Below are 19,835 nucleotides of genomic sequence, written 5' to 3' on the forward strand. Positions count from 1 at the left end.
AGAGAAGAGAGTGTAGTGACCTTGCACTACTTACCCATTGAGCCGTTAAGAACTCGCTCTGGGTTGGAGCCGGTACCGGGCTGCGAACCCTGTACCTACCAGCCTGCAGTCCGCTTAACCACTGCGTCACCGAGGCCGGTGCACCTTATATAAACAAAGGTACGCACCTTAAACACTAGGGTGAGTGACTTGACGCTAACCATCACTTTACTTATTCGACCAGCAGTGGTCTATCATTAAAAACTGGTCTATCATTAACACGGCGAGAAACAGAGTTATCATACCTGACGCCATATAACCGTAAATAAAATGTGTTGAGTGCGTCGTTAAATAAAACTTTCCTTCCTTAAATTTTAAAGTTACAAAATATGACCATAAAGGGGCGAGAGGGTGGATTTGGGGTTTGTGTGGACGGGAGAGGAGACTTTACTTGGCGAGTGGAACCATTTAGTGTTTTACTCCCGGCGTGTACGTCACTGTTGTAGTGCATATGATTTGTTGTAATTACAATGTGGAGGACTAGAACTGGCTATGTAAAACAACAACAACAACAACACAACAACAACAACAACAACAACAACAGCAACAACAACAACAAACAAACAAAACAACAAACACCTCCTCCCCCCACCAAAACGACCCCAGTAGTTTGGGTTTGAGGGATATACAATGAAACAGGAAGGATGGAAAGCCATATTTAATTTTTGTTTTAAATAAATGAAATTGCTTTCTTTAAGTTTTTATTTTTTATTTTTTTTTTTTAAAACGTTAAAACCATTACTTTGTCCAGTTATAACTGGTTTCCAGGCATGGGTATAGCAAGCAAGTCCCGACATTTATATTTGCACATTATCCATTCTATAACAGAAATTGGAATCTTGGAGAATTCAAAATTCTACCAGCAGAGATTGAAATTGCAATTTTGTTTTACTGAAAAGATTTGTCATTTTACACACTTTCAAAGAAATTTATTTTTACTTTTTGTATACATTAATAATGTTGTTGCTTTCATTTGATAACATTTATCATGGATTCTAAAACAGAATTATTACTTGCATAAATAGAAAACTATTTGCAGTCAGTCGCATAATTGAACAAAATACATATTTGAATGCCTTTGTTTAACATTGAATACGTTCATTTTGAAATGCCAGGCGTAGGGATGCAAAGGTTCATTGACAAGTAGCCAAAATAAGTAACCGCCAAAACCTCGTTCAGACAGACAGAAGTAATTTTCCGATTTTCCTTCAATGATTTGGGTAGTAGAGACCGTTTATATTACAACAACTCGTGTTTTCGATCTCGGCCTGTACCACTCAGATATGTACCATTACTCGCTGTAATATAAACGGTCTCTCACGTACGTTCGTTTTGTATTCTATAGACGCAATCGCTTCAGGCACGCGGAACAGGAGAGGGGGTAGTTGGGAGAGCCCCCCCCCCCCCCCCAATAACTCTGGATAAAAAATATTATTCGTAGAAAATCTTAAGACGGAGATGAATTTTACTTGCAGGAAATTGCATTTCAGGACATATAATGTTTTTAATTTTACGGGGAAGCATACTCCGAACCCCCTAGAATCTTTGCTCTGTGCCCTCGATCACAGTCAATACCCCCAATGTATACTTGTTACCGCCGTGCCTTTGATAAATGCCAATTTGTGGGGTTTGTTTTTACAAAGTGGAAATATGGAAGCGGTGTTTGTGTGCGATGATTATTACTGTTATCGAAATTACGCTCAAATCTTCCACGTATTAATGTGGTAGCTAAGCCATATGACGTAAACTATTATTTGCAGTTGATGATACCCCCCCCCCCCCCCCCCCCCCCCCGAGAACGTGTTAGTAGTTTGCATCTTAATAAACGAAGGCAGAAAAACACGTATGTAAATGCGCGTAAGCCTAGGTCCATATGTACTAACACGCTCTGCGTTAGAGCCCAAATTAAATCCGTGGAAGAACGCCAACCATCGGAATATGTCGCCAGATATATAAAACAATCTGCAAGTTCTATTACCGGTAACAATTAATGATTAACCCACTGTCCTAGACAGACCGCCCAGGGCCCGTGCTTATCAAACTTTTACAGATGTCACACGCATATAATTTGTATGGCGTTGTCATGACATTAGTGTCTCAGACTCAGTTAGACTCTCGATTCTAAACTCTAAAAGTTTAATAAGCACCAGGCCAGATGCTAAAATATCGCCTTTTACACCATTCAAAGTTTAAAAAGTTCACACTCAAATGTCAAATGTTATGTGGCTAGCATACAAATTGATGACATCGCAAATGAAGATCCCAACGCCACACAGTTTTCTGAGCTATGTGTGCTTGTAAACCGTGTGCAATGCCAAAGCTGATAATTGCAAATTTCAGTTTCATTTCTTTTCGTTCTTATATCAAATTGAGATACAAGGGCATCTGGAGCACTGGGATACGAACCCAACACCTAGTAGCCTAATTGCGATGGCTTCACCAATCGAGGCAAGTGATGATAATTACAAATTAGTCTCGATAATCAAGATGGAACTTGGCTGTCAGGAAACGAGATCTCGCGTGTCTGTAATCTCGTGAGACTAGGCATGGTTACTCCAGTACTTCAATAATCAATATTATTATGAAAATCAATAACCCATCATACAAATTCATATTTGCTTAAAATTACAGATATTACATTTTTATGTGGTTCCAAAATAATATCCCTGTGGCCTGATCTTGGTGGTCATCTACGACAAGAAGTAGGTGACTGGTAGGCTGGACGAGGGAGGGAGGGAGCGAAGACAAATGAAAATAGCACATCATCAGTGCCAACAGCAACAAATCCCAACTTTTCCAACAAAAAAAAGAGTTGAAAAAAATATTTTTATATTTTTAAAAATCATTATTTTGGTTTACACAAAAATTAATTAAATGTTTAACTTTTCCTAGTTTGGGATTTTTATATAGTACATTCTAAACAACAGATACCACCAACCCACTCAAACACACAAAGAAAGAATAAATAAAACAAAAAGGGAAAAAAAAGAAAGAAAGAAAGAAAGAAAGGAAGGAATGTTTTATTTAACGACGCACTCAACACATTTTATTTGCGGTTATATGACGTCAGACATATGGTTAAGGACCACACAGATATCGAGAAAGGAAACCCGCTGTCGCCACTTCATGGGTTACTCTTTTCGATTAGCAGCAAGGGATCTTTTATATGCACCATCCCACAGACAGGGTAGTACATACCACGGTCTTTGATGCACCAGTCGTGGTGCACTGGCTGGAACAAGAAATAGCCCAGTGGGCCCACCGACAGGGATCGATCCCAAACCGACCGCGCATTGAACGAGCACTTTACCACTGAGCTACGTCCCGCCCCAAAAAGAAATGAAAACAACCAAAAAACCCTCACAAAACAATCCCCTAAAAACACAAAACCCCCACAAAACAATCCCCTAAAAACACAAAAAACCCCACAAAACAATCCCTTAAAAACACAAAAACCCTCACAAAACAATCCCCTAAAAACACAAAAACCCTCACAAAACAATCCCCTAAAAACACAAAAACCCTCACAAAACAATCCCCTAAAACCCTCATAAAACAATCCCCTAAAAACACAAAAACCCCACAAAAAAACCTCACAAAACAATCCCCCAAAACACAAAAACCCTCACAAAACAATCCCCTAAAAACACAAAAACCCCACAAAAAAACCTCACAAAACAATCCCCTAAAACACAAAACCCCTCACAAAACAATCCCCTAAAAACACAAAAACCCTCACAAAACAATCCCCTAAAACACAAAAACCCTCACAAAACAATCCCCTAAAAACACAAAACCCCCACAAAAAAACCTCACAAAACAATCCCCTAAAACACAAAAAACCTCACAAAATAATCCCCTAAAAACACAAAATCCCCACAAAAAACCCTCATAAAACAATCCCCTAAAAACACAAAAAAACTCACAAAATAATCCCCTAAAAACACAAAATCCCCACAAAAAACCCTCACAAAACAATCCCCTAAAAACACAAAATCCTGACAAAAAACGTCCAACACAACACCCTCCTATAACAAAACCCCAACAACACCCAAAACCCCACAAAAAAGCGCCACAAAAACAAAATAAAACAAAACAAAAACAAACAAATAAAATCGATCAACAACCCAATTAATCCCAATCTAATTAAAATTAGCTCCACTATTACATGTGGATCTAACACCAGCCAGTTGGAGCTCATGTCCACCAATCAAAACCTTACTTGCAGAATCCTGCCAGAGATTTAAAACTAACAACACTGCGTAGTCCCCAATATCCAGGTAACATTTCGTCTGTAAATAATAATTTATGGGTATGGGTAACTATATTTACGTGCCCCTATCCACGAAGGTTCAGGCACGCCCACTGCGGAATTAGCCTCTGACTTCGCCAGTGACTGACTCCGGAGCAGGGGGGGGGGGGGGGGGGGGGTAAGTTTGAAGTGGGCGGAATTTGGAAAAAAGCCATTTAGTTAGCGCGGACCGACTAGCAGACACTTCATAAACAAGAAGTAACACCGAGTGGGAGCCGTGTTCTGATTGGCTGAATTTCGATTCCTCGGTGAAGCCTGTTTTTTACCTAAGTCTACAAAGAATAATAATTTAAATATTGACCAATCACACTTCGCCTTTTATAACGTTATTTGGGAGCATACAAATTCTAAAAATATCGGGCGAGTCTATTTTAGTGGCCGCAGTACAGCAAACCATATCAACATTAAAAATTATTTATTTATTTATAAAAAAAACCTAAACTAAATCAGTCTTCAGTTTTACATTACAAATTATTTATTTTATAAAATAAAACATGTTTTAAGGCATTCGTAATTCACACGTAATTCGGAATGTTTTCAAATTATTTTTAAATCACTGGCAGGATTCTGCAAGTAAGATTTTGATTGGTGGACATGATCCACATGTAATAGTGGAGCTAATTTTAATTAGATTGAATTAATCCCAGTCAGTTATACCAACACAGACAAAACTTTGCAGTTGATAGCAAGGAATCCTTCATACACGCTGTCCTAACGTATGAGATATCCCTTATTGCTAGTCAAACTGAACAGTCTTTTAGGGCGGTTATGGGATTCAATCATGGGCGGATCCAAGGGGGGGGGGGACCAGGGGGACGCGTCCCCCTCAAAAATTGTTCAAGTGCCCTCAAAATGTCCAAGTGCCCTTTTTGTTTGTAGAATTTTTTTTTTAAGTAAACAATAATTATATTGTAGATAAATGAAATCAAGATTTTCGTGTACATGCGCAAGCTTGCAGATATGTGTCTGTGTTATTGAGTCTCAATGGGGCCCCATTGAGGTTCTAACGCGAGTGACGCCAATTTACTTCATTATTGCTAGTATATTATGACGTAGAACTGTAGGAATTCATATTAATTGTAAATATCAAAACTTGTAGTAAGGTGCCCTTTTGACGAGTCAATGTGCCCTTCTTTTTTGGTCCCCCCCCTAAAAATATTTCCTGGATCTGCCCATGGATTCATGTTCTAACTCTACACCACACCAGAGTTCGGTCCAAACTTTGACGCCTAATAACTGCTGAGAAATGCAATGTCATGTTTTTAGGTGTTGTTCAATCATTTGAAAAAACACCCCAAGTTGTAGGAAAGCAAAATAAAATTGTTTAACGACACCTCGGCAACCCTATCCCAGAGCGAGTGCATCATCAGGCTCAGTGGGTAGATGTAAAGCCAAAAACAGCGGATTTCACCCACCGGACGATATTATGGGTATGTCTTCTGAGTGGGGATCATCACTCGGCAGACACTGTAGGTTCCTGTATGACGTTCATGTCAAGTAGTCCCATACCGACAAGGAAATACTGCAGCTTTCCGCTCATTATCATTATCTGTACATATGTTTGTGATGTCCTAACACAAGCGGGAGGCCGGGACATTGCCCAGTAGTAAAGCACTCGCCTGATGCGTGGTCGGTCTGGGATCGATCCCCGTCGGTGGGCCTATTGGCTTATTTCTCGTTTCAGCCACTGCACCACGAATGGTATACCAAAAACCGTGGTATGTGCTATCCTGTCTGTGGGATGGTGCATATAAAAGTTTCATTGCTACTAATAGAAACAAATAACGGATTTCTTCACTAAGATTTTATATGTCAGTCTAACCAAATGGACAGGCCTCGGTGGCGTCGTGGTTAGGCCATCGGTCTAGAGGCTGGTAGGTACTGGGTTCGGATCCCAGTGGAGGCATGGGATTTTTAATCCAGATACCGCAAGGCTCAATGGGTAGGTGTAAACCACTTGTACCGACAAGTGATCCATAACTGGTTCAACAAAGGCCATGGTTTGTGCTATCTTGCCTGTGGAAAGCGCAAATAAAAGATCCCTTGCTGCCTGTCGTAAAAGAGTAGCCTATGTGGCGACAGCGGGTTTCCTCTAAAAAACAGTGTCAGAATGACCATATGTTTGACGTCCAATAACCGATGATAAAATAAAAAATCAATGTGCTCTAGTGGCGTCGTTAAATAAAACAAACTTTACTTACCAAATGTTTGACATCCAATAGGCGATGATTAATAAATCAATGTGCTCTAGTAGTGTCGTTAACCAAAACAAACTTTAACTATAATACAAGCGTGAAAACACTTTGTATTACATCTCTAACTCTAGATATCCGACTTACCATCTGGGTTAAAGGGCAGGTAGGAAGGGCATGGTATGAAGGCAGTGGTACCAGCAAGCGTGTAGTTCCAGCAACCCCATCCGTCAAACGTAGCATTGCAGTAGAGGTTGCCTGTTGGGAGAGAGAGAAATATATATAGTAATTCAAGCTAGTAAAATTTATTGTCCTATTCTTAGTAAATGATTCGGAACGAAATGTTATTGAGCCAGAAACGTCAATATATTTGAAGATTGTTAAGCGAGTCTGTCATGGGATTTCTTTTATTGCGTGACTAAACAAAGTATTACCTCACATATATATATATATATATATATATATATATATATATATATATATATATATATATATATATATATATATATATATAATTTAACACCCAAAGTGCTTTATGAAATCAATGACACACTCGTCGCATCCTAGTTTTTATTGTTATTTTCTATATAATTGAAGAATGGTTTTGTTCATTGTTAGATAACACCGGCAATATACATGTTTGCAATACGGTTTTGATAGTAGTGATATTAGTGCAACCCGTGCGACCTTGCATTTAAAAGTTTTTTTTTTTTTATCCAAACCCGAATAAGCTACCACACCTATTAACAAGAAACCTGTCTAAAGAGACCACTCGACTAATATTCATAATCATCCAGTGATGTACAAGGGATTTGTTCATTGCTCTTTCAGCAGATTCTTGGAGTCGAGATTTAGCTCAGTCGGTTGAATGCTCGCCTGAGGTGCTAGCGTCGCAGGTTCGAACCACCTCTGTGGATCCATCCAACTGATTAAGTTTTTTCTCGTTCCAACCAGTAACCACAACCTGACAAAGGCAGTGGTTTGTGCTTTCCTGTCTGTAGGAAAGTGCATATAAAAGATCCCTTGCTGCATTGGGGGAATTGTAGCCGGTTTCATCTAATGAGACTACGTGTTATAATTACCAAATGTTTGACATCCAATAGCCGATGATAAATTAATCAATGTGCTCCAGTGGTGTCGTTAAACGAAACAAACCTTTTCAGTGGCAACTTAACCCATTTGACTACTGTATTGATGTTGTGGTCACATGACGGTTTTCAATAAACTTCCCCTAAAATCAGTATCCTTTACATAGCTTTAAATGTGGACCCAGTAACGTAATACAGAACTCTTCTTCACATTACCACTTCAGTGACGATGCACTTGTTATTAAGATGTTGAAAATATATTGAAGTTTGAAAATACACCTAACAGCGCTTCAGATGTTCGTGTATGCAATATTAATAATATGCTCCAGCCTTTTCAGATAACTTTCAAAATAGATGTTTAATATTTAATCCAGAGTTAAGTATGTCAGGAAATGACAAATCCTGAAGGTTTCCCGAACCGTCAATCTACAAAAAAGAGTTGCGTGCCGATTTATTATAGCTTTTAAACGTTAACACGATGCTTTAATGTCAAATCGTCTGTACCGGTAATGTTAAATAGCAAGCAGGCCTACCTGTTTACCTATAATAGGAATTTCATGAGACTACCCATCTATTCCTCCATATTCGTGTAATTCCACTACATATAAATTGCAGAACACAAAACAATCTATCAAAATCTGATAAAAATACCTTTCAGCAGAAGATAAAAATATCTTCCCGCCATAAAAACATTAATTGCCTGCGTGTCTGCATTACGCTCTGCATACTTCGTATTAATGATCTGCAGCGCGTGGTTCCTTGACCAGTCGGGCAAACATTATTGACAACTTTTTTTCTTTTTTAAAAATTCTTCACGTTTATGAGCAGAACAACTTTTCATCTCAACATGAGTTGCGTTCGGTCAAGATCATACACATTTCCGCCAATCATCGGAGAAGTGTTTGATTCTGTCTGTCTAAGTCGTGATGAATGAATGATTAATTTTAAAACTCACACACGTATCTGACACTAAAGATAACAGCTTCAGTGCTGTTTTCGTGAAAACATTTTGAAACGACCTGAAATATTTCATTTCATTTGAATTTATTTTCCTACGTATATCCAATTAAGGTTGAAGCACGCTGTCCTAGGTACACACCTCAGCTTTCTGGGCTGTCTGTGGATTAGTTTTGTTAGTGATTAGTGAGAGAGAAGAGGGTGCAGTGGTCTTACACCTACCCACTGAGTTGTTAAAACTCGCTTTGAGTGGGAGCCGGTACCGGGCTGCGAACCCAATACCTACCAGCCTTGTGTCCGATGGCTTAACCATGATACCACCGAGGCATTTGAAACGTCCTGAGATAGGTATGAGCGCCAAGTCAATATCTTAAACTGGTTTTGGATGTTGGGATCGCCGAGCTCGTGGCCTTCAGCCTATCAGTTAAGCCGAGGATGAAGTCCGCTTTTATTTGAATGATATAGGATCACAATGTCAGGGCGCAGTGTCACTTAGTGATGGACTCTCGGCTGAGGAGCGACGGGTCGCTGGGTCGATCGTGTTTGGCGGATTCAATTGCTTCTCATCCCAGTTAAAGAGACAGTCCTCAGTTTAACTGATGCCTCTGTTAGATCTTTCCGACTAAAGTTTGTTTTGTTTAACGACACCACTAGAGCACATTGATTAATTAATCATCATCATCGTTTATTGGATGCCAAACACTTTCCATGAGACAGAAAAAGCACATACCACGATCTTTGACCAGTTGTGGTGCACTAATTGGAATAAAAAACAAAAACAAAACCCCACCCCAATCGGGATCTACCGAGGTGGTTCGATCCTGCGACGCAAGCACCTCAAGCGAGCACTCAACTGACTGAGATAAATTACGCCCCTCTTTCTGCTTAATAAAATCTGTTAAAAACAAAAGTTACAAACTAAATATAGATTCTTCTTTGAAATATCGTTGTTTGTATATTAAATGTTTTTCTGGTCGGCATAATGTTTGTAAATAGCCCACTCTAGATTTGGTATCCCAATAATTTTATACGGGCGAAAAAAATCTATATATTAGGAAATAAAATGAAGTTTGACCTAGTATTAATATTAAGACGATCAGAAATACAATGTTGTTTTATGCAGAACAATGTATTTAATCGGCAACATCTTAACAACAACAACAACAACAACAACAACACACTCAGGACTGTCCCTTTAATATTCTACGACTGGTGTACCAAAGGCCGTGGTACATACTGTCCTGTCTACGGGAAAGTTCACACAAAAGATCAATTGGTTCTCTTTGAAGAGGACTAGCCTGTGTAGCGGCAGTGGGTCTCTCTCTCTCTCTCTCTCTCTCTCTCTCTCTCTCTCTCTCTCTCTCTCTCTCTCTCTCTCTCTCTCTCTCTCTCTCTCTCTCTCTCTCTCTCTCTCTCTCTCTCTCTCTCTCTCTCTCGTATTTTCCCGACTTACGACTTTCGACAGGTGCGCCCATATTAATAACTAATGGGTTATACGACGAGAATCGAGTTGTAAGAGCGTTCAGAATAGCAACTGGATAGTCGTAGAAGTCGTGACAGCAGAAAGTTAGCCTAGCATTAGGCTATACATCACAAGCGTTTTCCTGACGTTGTCACCCCAAACATGCAACAATTGCTACGAAACATTTTAAATCTTGAAGTTGCTTTGTGCAGTTACAATCCCCCCCTCCCCTAAAATATAGATATTATACACCGTAATATAACAGTACTTTTTCAGACTAAGATGCATAATAATAGCCAGTCAAAGTAATGATTTGACAAAGCTCACACGAATCGGCTATTTCGTCTATTGAAATACTAATGTAAGAGTGTCCACCAAATTCAAACACTTTATTGCTTTTAGTTTTGATACCAGACCTGTACAGGCACGCATTTGTTTATGACAGACATTATACCACAAAAACCAAAAAACATCACTAAATTTATTCTCAAAATTTTATGTTAAATTTCATGTCATCAACAGGCTTTTTATTTTGGCGGTTTAATAATATCTGACTTCGTAAAAAACACAAATACAACATGCCTCTGAAAATTGCGGGAACGAATTTTTCGTTCGCGTGTCGCTCTCTAATGTACATCCTTTACGTGGACATAACGAGTGACGCAAATAACGAGTTACGCAAAAAGAAATGTTAATACATTTACCTTTGTTTGACACCCAGTGGCCGATGTGTATTTTGAATTTGTTTTTGCATAACTGATAAATGAGTTAAGCAAAATTTTCAATTCTCAGATGTCTGCACAACATGAATGAATAATAGGCGCTTTGAGAAACTTTTGAATGGGGTTCATTTGGCAAATATTATTTTCTTTTGAATGGGGTTCACTTCTATAACGATTGTGTACATTTTATACCTAATTTTTAATTTGTTGAAAATACATCTAAACCGGTTGCAGACAGATCAGACATATGGACGGCTGTGATTGGTTGCATTAATGAATTACAGAGACAGTATCACGAGTCCGTGAAACATTCTCAGGAGAATTAAATGTTTTTATGACCAAACGTTGAATTATTTGAAAAGGACAGTGTTTAGCATAAACAGTTTTATTTTGTTAAACAGACGGGAATTGTATCTTTAAGAGAGAATATTACCAACGTCGTTTCGGCAGACGATCGAAGTTTCGGGAGAAGGAAAGAAAGGGACAAGTGAGACCACTGTGGTTTTTGAAGCAGTCATCGCTGATAAATGATCGTCCCGAAATCGAATTTCATTTAATTGATCCCGCACCCAAAGCCATAAATATCCACATCGATGACAGTTCCTCGGCCAGGATTTCTGGGGAGAACAGATCAAATGACCACTGACACAACTCAAAGTGCTGCAAATGTATGTGATGAACGGTTTGACAGAAAACGGCAATAATAGACCGCGACACAACCCGGAGTTGTGAATCGCAGAAAACTTTCAACAATGGACTCGCTTGGTTATTTCTAACTGTATCGAGCGCCCACACACCATTTATTAAATAACTGGCGCGGATGTGGGCCCTTACGGCGGCTAGCAACACGTGGACTCACAAAGAACCTACTTCTGGGCATGTGACTGTGGCATGTGCTGACATGTCCGTGGGAAAGTGCAAATAACAAAGCTCCTATTGCTACTCGGAATGAATAGTCATCAGTTTTTGATGCAGTGCGTCGTAATATTTAAACTATCACCAGGTTATCGCAGTTTTAATTAAACGTTAATGGAAATAGTTTGTTCTCAATTTACAAATGTATCACTATCGTGCCACCCAGAGAACAAATGTATAACTGAACACAGACATATCCAATTATTGATTAACTATAGGAAATACAACACATTTGAAACAAGCACCATATGCCATTCATTTTATCCAGTACATTCATTGTAACCCAATGTCTAATTTTCTCAGGGTCTTCAGTTTTAATATAAATGAAGCGAGTGACCTGAAACATGGCATAAAGAAACCTCAGGAATCTAATTAGAAACCCGCCAAATGACAAACATTTATATCCCTACGCAATGTACTCTGTGTTTTTCTACGATCATCTTAACAGAATTTTGTTCCAGGGATTTAAAAAATCTGCTCCTTTTAAACATAACTTTACAATATATAGAACGAGTGATAAAACATCTCTATTACGAACACCGATAGGACTTAGTTCAAATTAAAATTAGTCTTAATATTCGGGTAGTCCTATTACTAAATTACAGCATTAATAATAAACTTGTTATGTTTGGTTCATCGGAAGATAATGAATGAATGAATGAATGAATGAATGAATGAATGAATGTTTAAAAACACCCCAGAAAAAAATATAAATCAGCTAGTTGTCAAACAAAGGTAAGTATATGAAAAGAATTAAATATAAAAATATATAATTATGTACAAAAAAAACCCACAGTGTAAAGAGCTGTTGGTAAAAACACAAAAGGAATAACTATATTTTAAAACTTTGTATAAAAATCTAAATATTTTTAAAAGTTTAAAATTAATTATGGATGGAATTTAAAAGATTCCAATATATTTTCGTACCAAATATATCTTTTATACTCCACTAACATGTGGCGCACAGTCAGTGTCCACTGTCAATCTTCACACAAATGTTAAAATAAAGGAATGTGTGTTTAAATGTGTATGGCCGATACATGTACGATCCAAGACCACTCTATCCTTTCTGCACCGCCTTTAGGAGGACGCCCACTCTCCCAAGACTGACTTCACGGAAGGAAATTTCAACGGATAATGTAACAACAAAAAGGGAGTCCTGGAGGTGCTGGGCGCAATATATTACTTTGATTTTGGATGGTTGGCAGTGCATCATCTTCAGAGTTGATGATAGGGGTGGGGGTGGGTGCGTGGGCAGTGAACGTTATTTGTGGTGAGCCTATATCACTATTCTCTTAATTATTACACAACACGGCATTTATTGGGTATTATGTCTTAGGAGAGTGGCAGTCCTCCTACAGACAGTGCAGAAAGGATGAAATAGTCTTGTGTCGTGCTCGCATCGGTCATACTTACTTGACCCATTCATTTATTTTGAAGAAGGATCCTCCACCTCAGTTTGAGCGCTGTCGGTGTACTCTGACGGTACGCCACATTTTGGCAGAGTGTCCTCATCTCAAAGAAACTAGAAAATATATTTTTGGTCAGAGAAATGTGATGGAATCATTTCGATTCCATCCAGAACTTATTTTACTGTTCCTACGTGATACTGCGTTTTATTATAAATTTTAAATATTATCTAACTGTGATATTTGTATTTTTGCACAGTTCTTTACACCGTGTTTTAATTTAACTGTTGAATTTTTATATTGATGTTGATCATCACATTGTGTTTACATTTACCATAGTTTGACACCCAATAGCCGATGTATTTTTCGTGCTGGGGTGTCGTTAAACATTCATTCATTCATTTATTGGGCATCATGGGTATAGATCTACCGTCACTAAAGTAGTCCATTGCGAATGTGTGACAATGGGTCATGTGGCAGTCTGCAGACGATCGAAATGTTTGTTTTGTATGTTCGCCAAGTTTCATGAAAACATGAAAACGTGTGACTGGATATTTTAAACAATTTTTGGGACGTCCAGTTCATTGAACGTGTAAACGAACGCAGAACAGTTTTGTTTGCAGCTTCAGTCCTAATGTTTGATAGAACGACTTTCTTTGATCGGCTGATAGCATAAACATCCGCAGTATAGATTATACAGTGTTCACGTTCAGTGTTCAGAGGATGTACACCTCTAGAGTAGAAAATGGTTGATTAATCTTCTAGTACAAAGTTTGAAGAATTTTCCGGATATGGAACAAATATTATACAACGTGATTCATCAAAGAATGATAAAATGTTCGACATCCAAAGTCGTAAGCCGATGATGACTAAATCAATGTACTATAGCGGTGTCGTTAAACAAATAAACAAAAATAAAACCCAACAAACCTTTTGCATATTGATTTCTAAAATATAAAATCTGAGCAATAATATCGGTTTTTAAAGGGACATTCCTGAGTTGCTTCAGTTTTTAAGATGTTATCGACAGACAGAGACTTTTTAACGATTGTAATTACATATCAAATATATTTTTCTGCATCAAATATCTGTGGCTGTATATTAAACGTGTTTCTGATCGTTCTAATATTAATACTAGGTTAACTTTCATTTTAGTTTCTAAAATAAAAAATGTCGTACGTACGAAATTATTTGAAGACAAAATCTAGTTTGGGCTTCTTACAAATATTAAGACGACCAGAAACACATTGAATATACAGACACTGATATTCTAAACAAGAAAATGTATTTAATATATAATTGTAATCGTAAAACTATTTTATTAGTCGGAAACATCTTACAATGCAGCAAACTCAGGAATGTCCCTTTAATAAGATAGGCCAAGTAAAACCTACTGCACCATTTAGTGCATCACCACCCATTTACTTTTCTCTCAATTTGACCTCAGGCTTTTCTGACGTCAGACTACGTGATTGTATTCCAAAATAACCAGTTAAATTATATTTTAGTTACCATGACAAATAATTAACACTTTATTTCTAATTTTAACGGATCAGAGGAATCGGGGTTTCATTTAATTTTCATGAAATATCATAACGTTCACTGTTCAATGGTTTTAACAAATTCTGCAATACAAAATGCATTTAAAACTAATAACAGGTCAAACTGAGAAAGGAGTGAATGACTGGTAGTATATGCAAGCTGGTATTTTTGTGAAGAAACATTCTTAAAAAAACAGTATCTTCCATTATCTACTAGTTTTTTTAAAAACTTTACATAAACTGCTATGAATTCCATGATTAAAACCTCCAAGGTCGCGACTATCTTTGTGATCACATGGCTTCACACAGAAGTGGCTGTATTAGACTCGACTGGCAATCTACACGGCGGTTGTATTGTTTAGAGAAAGCACAATGGATGGATGGATGAAATTGTTTAACGTGCACATTCAGAGCAAGCTGTTGTAGCGCATGCTTGTCCTGGGCACAGGTGCCGGCTTCGGCCGGCTCCTCCGTCCAGGACAAGAAAGGTGTAGGTGGGTTGGAGAGGGAACCGCCTGCACAGGCAGGTGCAAGGGAGCACCAGCAGTCCGACTGAGGCCGGTAGCAGGCGGAGGGTGGTATGGTGCTATGGAATTTGGAATGTCCCGTAGGATTAAGCCAAAGAGAATGGGTGCGCATTTTTGATGAAGGAATTTAGGCGCAATTTTGAACGGTCGATTTAAATGGAAAGATACGGAGCTACCTATAGATTTGGAATTTTAGTAGGCCGAGCGTAGCTCGCTAATTGGATCTATTTGGTGCTGATATGTCTCCCTAGGTTTCCCATATGGTCAGCTCAAAGCCCAATGTAAAGCCACCACACTTTATCCAAACTTCCCCGTGCTAAGCACGGGTTTCAGCTAATTCGGAAAGATTATGAAAATGATACAAAATTTACAAACAAAAATTATTCCTCAGTAGGTTTGTAGCGACAAGTACTCTACTAGATTTGACCTTTAAAAAGTTTCTGACGACGTCGCATTCTAATACTGAATGTAAACAGAGTAGACCCAATGTTGAGAGGATGTGTAAATTTACAGCTGATGACCTCTGTGTCTTAGAAGCAGGACTTTAGGATAAGTGAAATCGGGTAAATGTTCAATTATATAATCATATCTTACCTGACAGAAACGTATATTTATTTTTAAAAGTTCAACAAGAATAAAATGCCTTTTGTCTTTATTTCGACAGCTGTTAGAAATCTTCCAAAACGTGCTATTACGCTAATTACCAAATTTTTAGGACCATCACTAAAGGAAAAACCTCACAGAAATGGGCCTCATTCTATTCAGTTCCAGTCCAGTCCGTTCCGTTTCACGTTTTACCAACACATTAAGCATGGATACCCATTTCTAACAAAAATTGCCTCAAATAAAAAGGAAGTTTTTGCCACCATCTAGGGTATAATTGTCTGTGTAAATGTTTGTTTTGGAATGAGGCTCAATCGATTCTATGATAAACTGTTATATTTAATTTATGTTTTTCGCAACCAAAGCCAGAGTGTCAGTAAATCTATTTTGAGTACGGCAAGCTGATCCCAACTAACATAATAACTTGGTAGTGAACAAACCCAAAGCAACAAGACATGCGAAAATCAATTGTAGACTGACGGGTGATTTCAATGATCTGGTGGCTTTTTACAGGGTAAGCCTTGAGACGTTATCACTAGATTAAAAGATTCTTATCCCATTCCCCAAATGTATCTCTAGTCAACATAAGGTGCATCAAATGCATTAGGCGTATACTTCATATTTTGTAAAGTTTATTAAGCTACATATCTTTGAATGATGTGGACAGTGATCCAAACTTACACAAACTGAAGGGTTTTGGTGGGAACAAAAGTGAAATCCATTAAACTGGAGGGATTAAGCTGAAGAGTTTTGGTGGAAACGAAAGAGAAATTCATTAAACTGGAGGGTTTTGGTGGAAACGAAAGAGAATTCCATTAAATTGGAGGGTTTTGGTGGAAACGAAAGAGAATTCCATTAAACCCCCTGCAGGCAAGTGTCTACTTTTGCAACGACAAACAAGATAAATACAGTCTCTCAGTATGGGATGAAAACCGGTGAAAAACCCCCCCCCCCCCCCCCCCCCCCCCCCCACTTATCAGCCAATTTGGCGTTCAAAATCGTTATCGTACATTATGAAAACAAGTGCTAAATGACTCTAAAGTGTCACTAAACGTTTCTCCAATAAAATACTGACAACTTCACACAAGATTAAAGTAAACTGCAGGTGCCAGTAAATTAGTATGGTACTTATAGGCACTGTCGACAAACAATTTTAGCATATTGTCGTTCCCCGAGCACCAACAAAATGACTAATTATTACATTAACGTTCCTGTCGTATGTCCGATCGCCTGACACACTGCGTAGAGCAATTAAAGGTTCACAATCCACTCTGAATTATTGACACTTTATAAATGGCGTGATAGTGCATTAGCGAGTCTACAAGACCATACAACTGCACTAATTTGTTAGGGAGATTTCTGTTTATATTACTATGATGGTGATAATGCTTCATTATTATGATGATTATGGTTATCACGATTATTATGATTATGGTTATCACGATTATGATGATTATGGTTATCAAGATTATGATGATTATGATGATGATTATTATTATGATTATCATTATGATTATCATCAACACCACCACCATCATCATCATTATTATCATCATACCGGCCTCGGTGGCGTCGTGGTTAGGCCATCGGTCTACAGGCTGGTAGGTACTGGTTTCGGATCTCAGTCGAGGCATGGGATTTTAAATCGAGATACCGACTCCAAACCCTGAGTGGTGAATGCTCCGCAAGGCTCAATGGGTAGGTGTAAACCACTTGCACCGACCAGTGATCCATAACTGGTTCAACAAAGGCCATGGTTTGTGCTATCCTGCCTGTAGGAAGCGCAAATAAAAGATTCCTTGCTGCCTGTCGTAAAAGAGTAGCCTATGTGGCGACAGCGGGTTTCCTCTAAAAACAGTGTCAGAATGACCATATGTTTGACGTCCAATAGCCGATGATAAGATTTAAAAATCAATGTGCTCTAGTGGCGTCGTTAAATAAAACAAAGTTTACTTTTTTATTATCATCATCAACATCATCATCACCACCACCACCATCATCATCATCATCATCATCACCACCACCACCACCACCACCACCACCATCATCATAATCATCATCATCATCAACAACAACAGTTTATATGATCACGAAAGCAACGCTTATAAATATATTTCTATCATAAAGAGGCGTTGTCAAAAAGATACAACGAGACAAAGAAATAAGAAGTCCATGTACAATAACATTAATTTTATAACATATCCCCGTTAATCTGAGAAACTGTTTACTTCAGGTAGCCATTTTGCGATACATTGCCATTGCTGAAACACAAGGCGTTTAGTGATAACCATTTCTTGTGTGTACGTTAGTAAGTGTGGACATTTTCGGAGAACTCTAGGATGCACAGTCATGTACATAAGGGTGAAACACTTCAGCACTGAACCTGGGCATCCAAACAACAAGCTCAAGATCCAAACAAAGACTTCTAAATAGAAACATAAAAAAGAACAAAAACAAGCTTGGTTCTACAAAAGACACAGAGATTCCATTATTGTGATATTTGATGGATAATACAAATACCCGATAGATTGGAAGCAAAAACGTTCTTTATTAAGGCCTGTCTACACGATCATACATTTGTCCAAAACCATTGTTGGACAAGCTGGAAGAAATGTCCCCACTTGTTGCGCAACAAATGTATGACCGTATAGACCACTTTTGCAACAAAGTTGGACAAGGCAGGACAACATGTTGCAAGATTTAGCTGCATGCGTCATCTTTTGAACAAATGTTGCAGTTCGTCTCCGCTTATAACCAATCAAAACCTTTTTATATGCCATGTGACAAAAGTTCTACATCACATGATATCCAAAAATGTCAGTATCTATACAAGAGGAGAAAGCATGGCCTCATCAACAAGTAATGGAAGTGAAACTTTTATGAGCAAAACCCCTTCCTTTTTATAACGTTTTAGTACATGAACAGGCAATACATCTTAAGGCAGAGATGAATTTCACTTGTAGAATGCAAGAAATTGTATTTCAAGACATCTAGTTTGCTTTGCGCCCTCGATCTCAATAAGCTCCCCTCCCAATATCTACTTGCTGCCGCCGTGCCTGATGAATACAAAGACAAGCGAAACCTAGCTATAGTTGGGGACGGGGGAGGGGTTGGTAATGATCAGTATTTTATACAAGAGTGTTTCTTTCTTTAAAAATATTTTTTCAAACATGCTACATATAAATGCCCTCTATGTTCAATTAATGGCTATAATGAAATACTCAATTGTGCCCTTATGATTCCCAACATACAATGACCCCTACACACAGTGCATTCATGTTAAATGGTTGCTAACAATAATGAAAATGGCCCATTTAAATAAACCGCTGTGCTTAAGTTCCTTACATATCAGTCTTAATGCTTTTTCTTTAAAAAAAATAAAAAATAAATAAATAAGAAGCTTATCATATTTGGCCTCCAATTTGCTTTTTACTCCATGTTTTGCGTTTTTAATTCTGAACAAACGTCCTCAACCGGCAACAAATGTGGACAAAGCCTAAGAATGTTGCTTCGTGTAGACAGAAAGTTATACAAACGTGAACAAGTGGGGACGTTTGTCCAGGCTTGTCCACCAATGTTTTTGGACAAATGTATGATCGTGCAGACAGGCCTTTACAGACCAGCGTTCAGTTCCAGCTAACTCAACTAATAGGAAAATTCCCAGTTGCCCCTATCAACGGGATTACTTTGTACAAACTCTACTAACTACTCCCCATTAAGTGATGTAGGTACCGAACCTGTGGGCAGTTATCTACTACAAACTTCCCATCAAGTGAGGCTACGCCCCGGAACTGTGGACAGTTATCTACTACGTACTCCCTAAACCAAGTGAGGCTACGTCCCGGAACTGTGGGCTGTTCTCTACTACGTACTCCCCATCAAGTGAGGCTACGTCCCGGAACTGTGGACAGTTATCTACTACGTACTCCCTAAACCAAGTGAGGCTACGTCCCGGAACTGTGGGCTGTTCTCTACTACGTACTCCCCATCAAGTGAGGCTACGTCCCGGAACTGTGGACAGTTATCTACTACGTACTCCCTAAACCAAGTGAGGCTACGTCCCGGAAC

At 38.5% G+C, this 19,835-nt stretch overlaps 1 protein-coding gene across 1 annotated transcript in view; it reads right to left on the reverse strand.

Moving 5' to 3' along the window:
- LOC121382047 (calcitonin receptor-like) overlaps positions 1-19,835 on the reverse strand; it is a 140,168-nt gene that overhangs the window by 39,559 nt on the left and 80,774 nt on the right. Inside the window, exon 2 of the mRNA XM_041511522.1 lies at positions 6,691-6,801. Coding sequence (XP_041367456.1) covers positions 6,691-6,801 — 111 coding nt within the window. The remainder of the gene's footprint in view (positions 1-6,690; positions 6,802-19,835) is intronic.

Source organism: Gigantopelta aegis, chromosome 9 (genome assembly GCF_016097555.1).
Source record: "Gigantopelta aegis isolate Gae_Host chromosome 9, Gae_host_genome, whole genome shotgun sequence".
NCBI classification, from domain to species: domain Eukaryota; kingdom Metazoa; phylum Mollusca; class Gastropoda; order Neomphalida; family Peltospiridae; genus Gigantopelta; species Gigantopelta aegis.